Below are 15756 nucleotides of genomic sequence, written 5' to 3' on the forward strand. Positions count from 1 at the left end.
TTTAAAACCTCCCTGAACCTTTTTAAACTTTCTGGTGAACCAACACCCAGCAGTTATATTCCACAAGCCACCTTGTGCTTCTTTCGGCCTCTTATATATATATATAAAAAAAAACTGCAGGATTTCTTTTTATTGTAATCTTAAATCTGATGTTATCCTATTATGATTTCTTAACATGGAGGCAACGGTTCATCCGGTCAGCCGAAATCAAAAATACTGCGGATGACACTGGACTCGAGGCGTTTCTCTCGCCGCAGGGGCTACCAGGACCGGCTGAGCTTTTCCTGCGCCTACTCCCGTTTGGTGAGAGCGCTGGTGGTGTGTGCCTTGCCAGTCCTGACCTACAAGTCCTCATCTGAAGGTTACCCTCCTCTTGTCGGAGCCCTGAGACTTCGTGGTGCGACGTTCTTGCAAAGCGTTTGGGTGTGTTATTGGTTGTAAAGTTGACGAATTGGATTCAGAGCCTAGCCACAACGCCCCATTGACAGAGAGAGAGATCACAGGAGCGAAATACGGTCACACTGTTACCACTGTGGGGTATGACGTTTCTCCTTATCCTTCAGTACGAATTGTCCTCTGTGAAATAGACAGACATAGAGAGAGAGAGAGAGAGAGCAAAAGCAACATACTTCTGCAAAGCCAAAGTGCACGAAAGGTGAGTGGAAATGGAGACACTTTTGAATCAAATTCGAGGGAGGTTGAGGGGGCTGAAATGAGAACAAAAAGTGCTGCAAAACCTCAGCCGGTCCGGCAGCATCTGTGGAGGGAGCAGCGAGAGTGAAACGTCTGAAATCGAGTATGTCTCATTTAAGTATTTTGGTTTTTTATGATAGCGGGTGGGGAAGGAATTAGACTTGGGTTCTCTTGGCTGTTCCTGCAATCGTGCCATATCTGGTGCATTTTTATTTTGCTTCATTGGGAAGGACTTTGACGTGCTGCTAAATGTTAGCAGTCCGCAGCAGGGGAGTAGAAAATTGAGACACTTTTTTAATGCAAAATATAAATCGGAGTACAAGGGTGGTTGGGTGGGTGGGGGAAATGAGGATTGGTTCTCTCGGCTGTTGGTGCAACATTTTTTTTTCCTTCTCGCTCCGTTCGGAAGGCCGCGCAATTTGCTTGACGTCGGTGTTAAATTTGAGCGAAAATTGTAGTTTGCGGCTGAGTTTTAAATCGGGCAGCTTGGCAGTGATCAGCGCTCAAGCGCAGCCGGGGTGCACCTCTGGCTTGGAGTTTGCTACAGAGCCTCTCCCACTCTCCACCCCCCCATCTCGCGCCCGCCGTCTCCCCGGGCGACCGCTGCCCCATTGACAAAAAAAGGTCGGCCCGGCACCAAGCCCATTGGCTCGTTTGACCTGTCAATCACAGGTTGTCCTCAATTCTTCTCCAAATAGATCAAAAGCGTTCTCAATTATTTTTATACTCCTCCCCCCCCCCCACAATCTTCGACATGCATTCAGGCTGTTATAATTTATATATGTATAATATTCTGTCACGGTCTCGTCAGTTCGCCGCGCTCGTCGGTCCCGCCTTCTCCGCTGGTTGTGATTGGTGGAAGCGGATGTCAATCGGCCGAGCCGGCCCAACCCCCTCCCCCCACCCCGCGCACTGCAGTCCTGCACCAAGGAGGCGCGAGCGGGGCCGGCAAACGGTCGCTGGGTGAGAGAGGGTGAGGAAGCGGGGGGGCTAGGCCGCCAGGCAGCACCGTGGGTGGTGGTGGTGGAGATCGGTCGGAGGAGAGGATGTGGAGCTGAATGGGGGAGGGATGCAAGAAAGAGAGAGAGATTCCGACCTGGGTAAATCCCTTCCGAAAGAAGATTGCGACCTCCGTCCCTCGACCGCACCCCCCCACCCCCCACGTTGCCTTGGCCGTCCCCGTCCTCCCCCCCCTACACCGGTCCCTTGGCCGCACCCCCTCCCCCACACCAGTCCCTTGGCCGCAGGCCCCCTTCCCCACGTTCCCTTGGCCGCACCCATCCCCCCCACACCCCCCGTCCCTTGAGCACATCACACCCCCCCCCCCCCACCCGTCCCTTGGCCGCAGCCCCTCCCCCACACCCGTCCCTTGGCCACAGCCCCCCCACACCTGTCCCTTGGCCGCAGCCCCTCCCCCACACCCGTCCCTTGGGCACACCTCCCATCCCTTGAGCACACCACACACCCCCCCCCCCCAACACCTGTCCCTTGGCCGCAGCCCCTCCCCCACACCCGTCCCTTGGGCACACCCCCCATCCCTTGAGCACCCCCCCCCCCCCCCCCAACACCTGTCCCTTGGCCGCAGCCCCTCCCCCACACCCGTCCCTTGGGCACACCTCCCATCCCTTGAGCACACCACACACCCCCCCCCCCCCCCACACGTCCCTTGGCCGCACCCCCTCCCCCACACTGGTTCCTTGGCCGCACCACACCCCCAACTCCTGGGCGCAGTCCCACACCCCCTTCCTCGGTCTACACTCCTCTTTCTTTCCCCCCTCCCAAATAATTTGTCCATTCTTCTTGCCCAAGCACACACGTGACAAATCTCACTTGAACAAGGTAGAGGAGAGTGAGCTGCACTCCCGGATCATCACTCCCGCAGGGAATTTACGAGCTGGGACCTCCTGCTTACTGCTTATCCACCATCACCCACTTTCCAGCAGAGCACAGTTTAATTTAGTTCACCTGTGGAAGGTTTTCGATATGTACAGGGTTTTTAAATAGGTTATATTTTGGGGGAGATTTTGTACTCATCCAGGCGAGTGATATCAGTACTGGCAGTTTTGGGGGGGGGTGGTTTTGGGCCTCTGTCAGCATCAGGCACTCACTTCAAAAGAAAGACCATGTGCTAACCTTTTTTATGCTACCCACATTGATTTCCGGTGGTAAATCCTTACGCCAGTTAATTTTAAAATGGCAAATGTGTGACTTTTGATGGTCTTGGTTTCAACTTTTGCTTATTATTCTTGCAGCGAATTGCTGGATTCTTCAGATATATGAAATTTGTCATCTACGCTGAAAGAAATCTTTTTTCTGACTCAAAGCTTCATTCCTGGGTGATCTCTGTGCATTGAGTTATGTCAACAGCTGCACTAATCACCTTGTGTAGATCTGGTGGCTTTCACGTGAGAAGAAGAGCACTGTTGACCTTCAAGCTGCTGCAGGACGAAAAGCGTGTGGTTCTCCTTTGCCAGAGCAGTACCAGTGATCGGAGGTCTTCGCGATTTGACATAGAGAGCGGTGGCCGCCTGACATCCTGGGATTCTTTCGGAATCTGGGACAACCGCATCGATGAACCAATTCTTCTTCCGCCCAGCATAAAATATGGCAAACCCATTCCTAATGTCAGCCTGAGTAAAGTTGGGTGTGTCACTCAATTAGGCCAACGCAAAGAGAATGAGGACCGTTTCAGTATTGGCATGCTGACTGATAACGTGCTGTATTTTGCAGTGTTTGATGGACATGGTGGAACAGCAGCAGCTGACTTTTGTCATAAATACATGGCAAAGCATATTATGTATGTACCTCATGTCAATTTTTAGCTTGTAAACAATTGACTTGGAGTTATCCTAAAATGTCATAGGAAGTATTTTTACTGTCCAATAGTCATTATAATTCAAACCTGCCTTCTTGGTGATGCACATATCTTTTTGATTATTGAATATTATGGTAAAAATATAGTAAAAATGACATGGCCGCACGTTGGGGCTTGTCTTCAGAAACACCTCGGTTAAAAGACAACAGTGTTTGTGTAGCTACCCTTTCCCACTTCCCTGTAACTGTGAAGAATAAGCCACTTACAGTGGATTTATCTGTACTAATTTAGTTTGTCTAAAACTTCAGTCTGAGGAATGGAGTGTGACATCTTCTGCCCAGTCTGATTCCGTACAGCCTCTGCCAGCTTTACGCAGTCCACACTGGCTTTGTCCTTTCCAATCTCAGTGGTAGACTTGCCTTCTCGATACTGCTGCACTGTATCATGAAATCTTTCACTCAATTTACTTGTCTAACTTTTATCTTTTCTATGCACGTTATGTTTTAGTCATTACCATTCTATGGGGTCAGCCCTGTTTCTGATATTCATACTGCTTCTCCATTTCCTACGGATACAATGGCTGCCTCTTCCAGCACTTTTTCCCCGAAAGCTTTGAGTATTGAAGTGAAGGTGGCTACGATACAAAGTTGTACTTCAGTGATATGTAGAGCCTTGGTCAGACCCTGTCTATAGTACTCTGATCAGTTCTGGGTACTATACATCAAGAAAGATATTTTGTTTTGGCGGAAGTACAACATAGATTCACCAGAATAATCTTGTGGTCCGGAGCTCAAGACTATGTGGGCGGATTGCGTAGACTGGCTTTCTGTTACTTTTGACTACAGAAGATTTAGGTGATAGAGGTGCTTAAAAAGTTAAAAAGGATTTGATAGTTTTGCCTTCAAATATTCTGTTTCCTCCGGTGGACCATTTGGGAGCAAAATCAGGAAACACTTTTTCACAAGAATGGTAGAAATTGAGAACTTTCTTCACCCCTCACACACACACGCCCACCCCCACCCCCAACCGGACACCCTTGCTGAGAAGATTGTTGCTGCTAGGCCAACTGGAGCCTTCAAGATTGAGGTAGACTTTTGTTAGTCAAGATGTATCAAGGGAACCAGGCGGGTAAATCAAGTTGAGGTGCTGATCAACCATAATCTAATTGAATGGTACAACAGACTTGAGGACTGACAGACTGACTTGCTCCTGTTCATAAAGTTTTGCCTCAGCCTCCAGCACCTGGTTCCTATTGGTCTGAGTTTTTGTGTCTATATCCACTAGTTGTTTACCTTCTACTTTACCAATCAGCTTTGTCTGTGATCCAATTTTCTCCTTTTTTCTTCCCTAGCATCTATCTTGTTTAAATAATTCTCAATAGCTATCTGATTATTTCTCAAGTTTCAGTTGTGGATGGCATCTGAAAAGAGTGACATCTGTATCAGTCCTTTTTTTTTAAACCTATGAAACTCATTATTTTCAGACTAAATTAGTAGTGATTTGTCTACTACCTCATTGATCAAGCCAGAGGTACGTTAGAGAAGATTACTTCACAACTTTCAACTTTTGGGGCAAGCCTTGCCTATATGACTTTAAGGCTCTTGTATAATTTCTCACCGTATCATTTACTCCTATATCACGACTACCACAAGGTCTTTTCCTGTCGCTTTTAGCAACCAATTTAACCTTTCTGTAGCATGTACTGATCTAGTTACCAGCAGACAACTTGCCACCATTTGGGGATTGTCCTTAAGGCACACATGGCTATCCACTTTGCTGAGTAGAGTGTTTACTACAGTGATCATATCTGACTTTCAGTCTTTATTTATGTCCCAACCATCTTTGGTTTTCTAATAATTTCTGCCATGACCTAGTTTCCTTATGGATTATTGGGCAAACCCAGGTTTCTGTTCATTATTGTAATCTGAGTAGCTTTGATAGCTGTGGCTCGGTTGGTAGCACTGTTGCCCCTGAGTCGGAAGGTTATGGGTTTAATTATCACTCTAGACCCTTGCATACGATCTAAGCTGATGCTAAGCAGTGCTGAAGGAGTGCTAAACTGTTGGAGGTGCCATCTCTTGGAAGACACATTAAATTGATGTCCTGTCTGCCCTTATGAGTGGATGTGAGGTATCCCATTGCATTGTTTTGAAGCGGGTACATTCACCAAGATGTTCAAGCAAAATCCTTCAACAAACCTTACTGATGATCTGGTCAGTTTTTTCATTGCTGTTTGTGGGAACTTGCTGTGTTCAAATTGGCTGCAATGTTTCTTATATTACAACAGTGATCACTTCAAAGTAATTAATTGGCTTAAAGTGTCTTTGAGGTTGTGAAAGGTGCTATATAACTAAGTTTTTTTTTACAGGCTTTTTTGCTACCTTTTTTCCCAAACTTAATTCATCAAGTATTTTTCATCTTATTTTCCTTCATCACTTACTTGTTTTCTCTTGGCAGCACTGTACTTCTCTATGCTCTTCTGCAGCTTTGATCTCCACTGACATGGAGCAGTTCAGTGAGAGCCGATTTGAATTATGTGGCTGAGGGAGAATAATTCAAATGATGGGTGTTTGGTTTTACTTTCTCTATATAGTGTCCATTTCATATATTTCTTTGTCCTCTCTACCTACATTCCTGTGTGTTACCCATTTATTGTTGGGACTATTTGAAGGTAATGTTTGGCCATAGTTTTAGTCAGAAGTATTGCAGCACGGCATATGGTGATGTGTTCAGTTGTGATTAGTTGTGATATTCAGAATAGGATTGTAACATCTGTCATTCTTAATTGGGAAGGCTCCAATACAATGGAATGTATTGACATGACAATTTAGGGGGAGATGGTGCTGTAGTGGTAACGTCACTGGACTAGTAATCCAGAGGCCCAGACCCAAAGGTTCAAATCCCACCACGTCAGCTGTGGAATTTAAATTCAATTAATAAAATCTGGAATTGAAAGCTAGTATTAATAATGAAATTATGATCGATTATTGTAAAAACCCATCTTGTTCACTAATGGAAATCTGCCACCCTTACCTGGCCTGGCCTAGATTCATAGTAATGTGGTTGACTCTTACCTGGCCTGGCCAGATCCATAGTAATGTGGTTGACTCTTAACTGCCCTCTGAAATAGCCTAGCAAGCCTCAGTTCATGGGCAACAAATGCTGGCCTTACCAGTGATGCCCACATGCCATGAAAGAATTTTTAAAAACACGCTATTAAAATGTATCTTGTATGAGGAATGGTCAATTAATATCTTTTATATTCCTTGATAGTGAAATTGATAAATTCTATTTTATAATCCTTCTTTCAGAAGAATTATTTTAGAACTTAAAATGTACATTTTCTTACTTGCATGTTACTACAGCAGTTTGTAACCAATATATTTCTCCTAAAGTTAAATTTGTTAGTGACTTTCATGTTCTCAAGGTCATCCACCTCCTCTGGTTCACCACCACCTTCTCGAGGACAATTAGGGATGGGCAATAAATGCTGGCCTAGTCAGTGGTGTCCATGTCTCGTGAACAAATTTTAAAAAAAGAAACCCCATAGCACATCAAGGAAACAAAATTACTTTTTAATTGTAGTTCCTGTTATGCGAACAAGCACAGCAGCTAATTTGCATATAGCAAGTTCTCGCACACAGCAATGAGATAAAATTACCAGTTAGTCTGTTGGTGTTTGTTGAAGGATAAATAATGTTAAGAATACCGTGAGGCCACCTCTTTAATGCAAGTGGGGAATCTTTTGTATCTATCTGACTTTGAAGAAAGCGGCCCACAAATATCTGGGAATTTCTTTCTTTGGCATGGATTTCACCTTTCCTGAGATTGATTTAATTCTGGTGACAACTATAGGAACTCTCCAGCATCCACTAACAGCGATATCATGAAAGAGGCTAAGCAACCAATCACATTGAAGACAGCAAACCAGAAAGTAAAATCCACTGATTATCCTTCACTTTTCAATTTTGCAGAGTAAAATAAAGATAGGGGTATGCACGTGGAACTGGTAGAAATGAGTTTTTTTTAACCAATTCCAAAGATTTTTAATTTTTTATCATGAAGAACAATTTGACATCCCACATGTCTTAAAATTTGTTTTTCAGGAGCAGAATTTTTTCAGCAAAAATGATGACTTAGTATGCTGTTTAAAAATTTAGTTACACCTCTTTCAACAAGGTTTCTCAGGGTCTTTAACAGCAAGACTAAGTGTCAAAAGTGGCTGTTGACGCCAAATCATTAATTTCTATATGGTTTCCATTTGTAAGGGCTTTAACAACATATCAGGAATCACACAGCAAATTTGCATTTAACTGACTTCTGCAGAAGTCAGAGTTTGCTATTGGTTTCACAGAGTAATGACAGCGATCACTCAGTTTCACTATCATTATAGCTGCAGATTCTGGGCCGATAACTCTAACAGTGCAGCACCACCTCAGTAATGTACTGGAGTCAGCCTAGATTATCTACCCAAACCCTGGAATAGGCTTGGACCCACAATCTTCTGACTTAGAGACAAGACTGTGTACTGAGCTAAACTGATGGAAATATATAATCACATGTTATTAACCTAATCTGTTCCACTGGCTGTCCATCAGTAGAGTGATTCGAAATAGAATTGTCAGGCTTGCCTCAATGGTAGCACTCTTGCCTCTGAGTCAGGTCATGGGCTCAAGCCTCACTCCAGCATCCTGACCATATAATTCCACCTAACACAACAGAACGGCAGTAAGGGAGTGCTGCATTGTCAGCGCTGCTGTCTTTCAGAGGAGGTGTTAAACAGAGGCTCTCGTCTGCCTTCTCTAATGGATATGAGAAAAGAATCCCGTGGCATTATTTCAAAGAAGGACAGGGGAATTCTCTCCTATTAACCCCCAGTCATCACTAAAATCATTATCACATTGCTGTTTGTAGAACCTGTGTGCAAACTGGTTGCTGTCTTGCTCTACATTACACCAGTGTTATACCTCAAACATACATAATTGTTTATGAAGGGCTTATGGGTGTTCTGAGGCTGTAAAAGTCTCTAATTTTTTAAGTGTAAAATTAAACATGATATACATGCCACATGTGCTACATTTTGTTGATGTAACTATGTTACTATTCAACACTAATCCTTTATTTCTCAAGCCAGAAATTTCATAAGCTAACTACTAATAATTGTTTCACTGAAGTAATGATTAAAATCTTGGGTTAATAATTGGCATTCAGGTTGGTATTTAATACATAAAAGTATCATTTACATGTAATTTCATTTTTGCTTCTTATTTAGACAATGCCTTTCCCAGGAAGAGGATCTGGAAATGGTATTGACCAAAGCCTTTTATGAAACAGATAAGGAATTTGCAAGACATATCCGTTTATCTCAAAATGGTAGGTACCTCTATTTAAAACCTGCCTGTAGCAAATAAGTTGATTAATTGAAGTAGCTAGTTCTAGTGTGGACGTTAGTAAATATATATGCAGTATCAGGTAGTTAAAAACTGATTTTTTTAAAAGCCTGCAGTTGATCGGGTTATACTTTAATCTCCAGGGTTAATATTGTACACTAGTTTTATAGTTGATTGCTGAATTAATGTTGGTATGGAAAAAGGTTCTTCAACTGGAGTGTGAGTAGCCTTAATTCATTCTTTCCAACAAAACTGAATAGTTATGCTGCTGGATTCAAATGCCATAAAATGCTGTACTCATACTTTTTGCTTTCAACTAAGCACGTTTTTGGTTAATGTTTTTGTTTTCTGCAGTGCCAAAAAACTTTTAAAGGCCAATTCCTAACATAATTAAATAACAGCCTTTTTTATTGCCACACAACAAGTTAGCTTCATAAACTTATATTGCATAATTAAAGTTGAACTAGAGAAATTTATGAAATGCTCAACACTTTTTAAGGCACACAAGCTCTACAAACAGCAATGTGATAATGATTTATTTCATGTTAATGCAAAGCCTTGTCTCTAGAAAATCATTTGAAAAATATGTATTGCTGAAAAAAAGAGACATGTCAAAGCTTTTCATCTTGTACTCATCAGGACAGTTTGCAAGAATAGCAAGGCAAGGGGAAAACAACAATTTATACTGTATATGAAGAGAGCACTGGTTGGCAAGTGAACTCTGATTGCTAGAGACATTGCCATGGGAAATGCACAGTAATGGTGACTGACAGTTAACTGCCCAGCAGTGTTTGGAATTTGATCCTGAATGGTCAAGGCATTTCCCTGAGAAATGAGTCAGCAAATGGCTGTCACTTATTTTGTCTAGCTGAATCAGGTGCAATGTGTGTACATGTTGTTTCTGTCTGCAAAGAGGGGGGTCCTGTGTATCAATATATGTAACTTCCAGTACGCACACATGCGTCACATGGCAAGCACGACTGACGATCTTAAATTAGTTGTCAGCAGAATTCTTAGTACATTGAGGATTATTTAACAAATGTTGTCCAATCACGGAATCACATCTAACGTTGGACACTCTTATTTTGAGTTTTGTAAGAATGGGCTGGTTGGGTGAGGTCTGTACCTTGCCCGTCGTGAACAGCAGCTGGGAAATGGTGTTTTAAACGATCTGCCAGCCTTTGAGCTGCTAGCATCTCACTAGCGCTGAAATTCATATACCACATTTGAATGACAGAACGTCTTTTTGGCTTGACTGCAGCATCCTGTTAGTGGTGAATATCACTCGTGTTGCTACTGCATAGTGGCAGCATGAAACAGCCAGCTTCCCCTGTTTCTCAAATTTTTGAGATACCTTGCCCTTCCAGGGTAAGCTGAGGTAGACTGGGTGCTTCTTGAGGCCAAAAGTGACAGTCTTAACCCCGTTCATGAGTTTGTGATATATAGCGCGAAATGATCTGATTGGGGTAGTCATTATCCTGCAGGACTTATTTGCGCCCTATTTCTGCAAAAACCAATCAGCACTGTCTTCATATACAGTATAAATTGTTGTTTTCCCCTTGTGTTGGTATTCTCATGAAGTATCCTGATCGCAAGTCAAAAAGCTTCGCCATGTCTCTTTTTTCAGCAATACTCAAGTTCTGTACCACCAAACGACTATCTGAAAAATTATGATATGGCCGCACCTCCTGTTCACTTTCACAATAATAGGATGCGCTCTATTTTTTTCCTTTGTAAATTGTAAGATCTGTTTTAAACAAATACTAAAAAACCTTTATATTAGTTTATTATAATAAAACATGCCGGTACATTTAAGTCACATCTAATGATGGGTCAAAATTCGGTGTATAATAAATCATTTTATTCAAGACTTGTTTTAGCCACCAATGAATGGATTCTTCTAAACGTGTTAGTGGTACCGCCTCTCCTTTCTTTTCCCATATTTGTTCATAGGTGCTTATCAGCTCATGCTGCATTATGTTTGATTTATTTTGAATATGCTGATGACCAAAGGACATTATACATTTTTCATTTCTTCAATACACACCCTAAAATTGTGAATTGATGCTTAGCGCTGAACTTCAAGACAACACCTGGAAAATTAGAATTGTATTTACATAATTCACAAATCCCTCTTCGCTCCATGAAAAGTAATCCTCTGCTGAAATACTAATTTACGATTTCCTGATATGCCACAAAATCTTTGAAAAAGAAAATGGATCCAATGATGATGAGAAATATTAAAGCAAAAAAAGGCCAAATAAACAATTTGCATTCCACAGTGCATTGAAGTTAAATTTATCATGTCATGGTTTTAACATTAATTAGACATGCAGTGTAAGTTAAAGAGTGTCTGTTATTTTTTGTATATTGCTATTAGTGGGACTAGGTGGTAACATTCATCAAACACTTATTCTACCTCTGGCAGCGATATTTGGAGATAGCTGAAAATCTCATGTTATTCTTGGTTCAGTCTTTACAGGAATGACTGTACAAACTGCATAACTTTGATTGAAATTGACCCATTATATGAGTGTGACCAACATAGGAAAGAAAATGTTACACTAGTACAGTTGGAGCATTTGAATGGTGAAGTCTGAAGGTGAAGTACTTTGTTGAGGCAGCACAGAGGGAGTTAACCCTGTGTCTCAGCTCCATCCTACTCCTTCTGTAGCAGCCCCTTTTTCTTTCAGCAGGACTGCCCTTCCCCTCTAGTTAGAAATTATCTCTGGCATGGATAATATTGCAGCGCTTGACTGGAAGAAGAGGACAGAGTTGTCAGTAGTGAAAGGCATTTGGCAGCCATGTGTGCTCCTACTACAAGAAGAATACTTTTTAGATTCCGTGTGTTTGAGTTGCTGGCAAATTTTTCAGGAGGCAAGCACTTTAATAGTGTCATTTACTTGCGTGTATCTCATTTGTATGTTGCTGATTTAGAAAGAATGCCAACATGCGGCATGTAGCAGGAATGTAGTAGGTTCCTGGATGTCAAGCAGTTCATATTTCTTTAATTTCAGGAAGTCAAGGAGTTCACATTTTTTTAATTCCCAGTAGTGAGTCGGCTGTTCTTGCCAGCGATGATTTTGGTTGTGAACATGTTTCGTTAACAAAGCTCTCCTTACTCATATGCAGCTCTGTGCTATGAGTGGGAGGGAGGATTGCTGTCTGAGCTTTAAGCCCGAATCGAAGCAATTGACTTTTGATGTTGTGCCAACCTTCCCAAATAGGTTTTCATTTGCAAATGGGAGAGACACACAAAATGGGAAGAGGAAAGAAAAAGTTTTTTTTCAAAGAAATACTGGAGCAGAGAGAAATTCAGGGGAAAAGAAATAAAGGTTTGGGGAGAGAAAAATCAGCAAAGAAATTGTAAGAAAACTATTTTGAAACATTTCTCAATTCATGATTTTTGCTCATTTCTTTAACATTTAACATTATTTTCCCAAAATTTTGCCTTGCCAAAATTATAAGCATAGTTTCAGGAGTTTACCTTCAAGTATAGTGTTTAGGAATGTATAGGAGGAACAGAGCTGCAGGCCAAATGAAGTATTAAAGACATTTTTTAACAACATAGTGTAGGCGTTTATCAGACTGCAGGTCCGGGTTTATAAAGAATCCAAGATTGTCCGTACTTTCACTTTCCATGTATCCATTGAAAATAGAAAATTATAGGGTAATCAGATTGGAAGCTTATGACCAAAGGAGGCTCATAGGGTAGTTGGAGTTGAACTATTTCCTCTGGGGTGGGGGGGGGGAGTCCAGAACAAGGGACGTAGCCTGAGAATTAAAGCTGGGCTGTTCACGGGTGCCGTAAGAAAGCACTTCACATAAAAGGGTATTCTGTAATCTGTAAAATTCTTCCCCTTAAAAGTTGTTCAAAACTTAGAGATTAATTTTCTTTTGTTAGGTCTGTGAGGGTTAGGAACCAAGGCATGTAGGTGGAGTGAAAATATAAATCAGTCATGACCGTATTGAATGGTGGGACAAAGTGTTGAATGACCTACTCCTGTTCCTATATTTCATACATTGACCAAAGTATTTGTGTTTTTATCACGATGAGAACTTTTACATTGATCCTTGGCTCAGCACATCTTTCAGATGGAAGAAATTCAGGCATATCTAATGAGTACTGAGTTCAGAATAGTTCTGTGATTATCCTGCTTTCCAAAAAATTATGAAATAAATATTTTGTGGCATATCTGGCAGATGCAGAGAAGCCTCGCAAAATATTGTGAGACCAGGCTGCTGCAGATCACTCAGTAATGCCAATGTGTATTTCTACATTACCACTGTCACCTGAAGTCTTACTTTCATCCTTTGGCAGGCTTGCCTTTTAGCAATTTTATTATCTGGAGGAGGTGTGAAGGCGTTGTTCAGGGGTTTTAGACATAGGTAAAAATCAGGATTTAAACACTCAAGTGGTTTAGTTACATGTAGCCCATTCACTAGTTGTGGTGCTGAGATCAGACCTTGCTGTATCTGAGTGTGAAAAGTGTTTAATTTTTCAGAGCCAACAACTATTAAGATCACGTAACAAAGGCGAATATTGGCCAGGACACTGGAAGAACACCAAGAACGCCCCAACTATTTTTCAGATAGTGACATGGGTTCACTTCCGTCCATCTGAGGGGAGAAACTGGGCCTCAGTTTAACAACTCATCTGAAACATGGTACACCTGACAGCACTATCAGGATTGCACTGAAGTGTGGTTTATGTGCTTAAGTCCTGGAGTCTAGCTTGTATCCATAATTTTCTGATTCAGAGCCATGAGTGCTGCCATGAGCCAAGGCTGACATCCATGTAATCTCCATCTCTCTTTACTGCACCATACCTGATTTCCTGATCTCTGAGCAGAAGCACTGAATGAAAGCTCTATATTTGCATATTATTTTTTCTTATCCCAAAGTAGATTTCCCCGAATAAATTTGGCTATCCACTATGTTGGACATAAATGGTGAAATGAGACAGTAGGCAAAGGGAGAAGATATCTTGGTGACCTTCAGTTGTCCAATTTTAAGTGGGCCTCTTGGGGAAGTTACAGTTAGTGTTGCTATTTTTGAATGAGGGGTGAGAGATTGGTCAGGTTTCCAACTCCTAGCTGTTATTCCTGCTTTAAAAAGTATACCGGTATTTGTATGGTGGACAAGATGACCCTTGACTGTGATGATGCCTGTAGTCAAATAACATACCAACACTTGTTGTGCAGTCTCACTTAAAGAAAAAGCTACTTGTTATGGGAGCTAAAGGATAGTGAAACTTTGCATGTGATTGCTACAAGAGCAGAAGAGGTGCAAGCATCAAAAGTCCCACAAATAATTTAAATAGTAAAGTTGACCAGTTTGAGAGCAACAGTTTACTGGAGATTCGGTCCATTAAACGCTTGTCAGTACACAGTATTTCAGTTCAAACAGCTTTTTGTATATTAATCCTAATCAATACAACTATCATTTAAAACAACATCTGCATTTATCAGTATTAATGTTTTGAACTGAACTTGGATTTATAAATTCTACATAGTTTCATTATCAGTGTAGTTCTTCATAATTTTGCAAGTAACTGAGAATGGTACTCCTGTCATTGGGTCACATCAGCAACCTTTTATCTATTCTGTTACTGGACAAACTACTCTCCCCAAGTTATTTTAGCTAATGACAGATCAAAAAATACTGATATATAATTTATGCTGTAAAATTGGATAAATATTTTTCAAAAGATTTGAATGTTAGCCAAGGTTTGATATTGCTTTATTAAAAAAAATCTTGCATTCTTCAAGTTTCAGCTTATCCTTTTTTTCTTCACTGCCTCAGAACAGCCGATTTATAGTAATAATTGTAATGCAATACCCATACACAGCACCCTACATGGTACATTATCTGTCTAAATTCATAAAAAGATTCATGTTAAATACTATTCTTGGAGTGATGAGTGTAGGTTTACAAAATAAAAGTTCACTACTGTACAGATTAAAGTGACTGTGTGCTATCGAATTTTTGAAACACCCAACAGTAAAAACACGTGAACACAAAATAAACCTAGCTAATGAAAGCAATAAGTTGCAAAATCTTTTGAAGTAATCAAAAAACAAACGTTGCCTAATGATTGTAGTTAATACAGCTTTGAGTAAAGCTATAAAATTGAACAGTTGAAAAGCATATTCAATCTTGCAGCATGATTAATCTTAAGTCTGTTATGCAATAGATGGTAGTTGTGACATTCGTATCCAAATCTGCCATAACTATTAAGTATTGTTGTATTTGAATATAAAATATTGCAGTAATAAAATATATAGGCTTTCATTAGACAATGCCTTAAACATTGCGTCTCCATTCACTGTATTTTATAATTAGTATATGCAGCTTTTTTTCTGCCTTTTTATGGTTGGTATGAGATGTATGTGGTTGCACGCTTACAGCAGGCTATTCCAGAAAACCAAATGGGAGGAAGGATAGCTTTTAGACTTTCAATGTAATATTTGAAAGTGCATTTAGTGAAACACAACCATATGCCAGATCTGTAGTTTAAAAGTAAAACGTTGGATATTTCCTCAATTCTGTGTATCTTTGCAATTTCTAGAATTGTTGTTGCTGCATAATATTTTAGTTCTGCAAGTCTTTATAATATAAATGTAAATTCTGCAAGTTTTTCTTGTGCTAGGTTGGGCACCAGTCCATGATAAAATACCTCAAATTTGGATCCAAGTCACTTTGGTCAGTGGCTTTGCCAGTTTAATTTTGTAACATCGTCATTTTTTTCTCAATGGCAAGAAGCTGAAAACCACTGTTTTTGCAGTTATGCCGTGATGTCAGGAAGCACTTCTTCATGCAAAGGGTAGTAGAAATCTGGAACTCCCACCCTCCCAC

At 41.1% G+C, this 15756-nt stretch overlaps 1 protein-coding gene across 4 annotated transcripts in view; it reads left to right on the forward strand.

Moving 5' to 3' along the window:
* The first annotated feature begins 636 nt into the window (after positions 1 to 636).
* Positions 637 to 15756, forward strand: part of ppm1kb (protein phosphatase, Mg2+/Mn2+ dependent 1Kb) — a 39383-nt gene continuing 24263 nt past the window's right edge. The window contains exons 1-3 of one of the 4 annotated variants that reach the window (XM_078530569.1): positions 637 to 655; positions 2946 to 3490; positions 8781 to 8881. In XM_078530569.1, coding sequence (XP_078386695.1) covers positions 3051 to 3490; positions 8781 to 8881 — 541 coding nt within the window. In that variant the 5' untranslated portion in view covers positions 637 to 655; positions 2946 to 3050. Of the gene's footprint in view, positions 656 to 1595; positions 1667 to 2945; positions 3491 to 8780; positions 8882 to 15756 lie in introns of those variants that run through there. The other 3 variants (XM_078530423.1, XM_078530505.1, XM_078530665.1) reach the window with 3 other exon arrangements.

The sequence above is a fragment of the Cetorhinus maximus genome, chromosome 1 (genome assembly GCF_964194155.1).
Source record: "Cetorhinus maximus chromosome 1, sCetMax3.hap1.1, whole genome shotgun sequence".
NCBI lineage: Eukaryota > Metazoa > Chordata > Chondrichthyes > Lamniformes > Cetorhinidae > Cetorhinus > Cetorhinus maximus.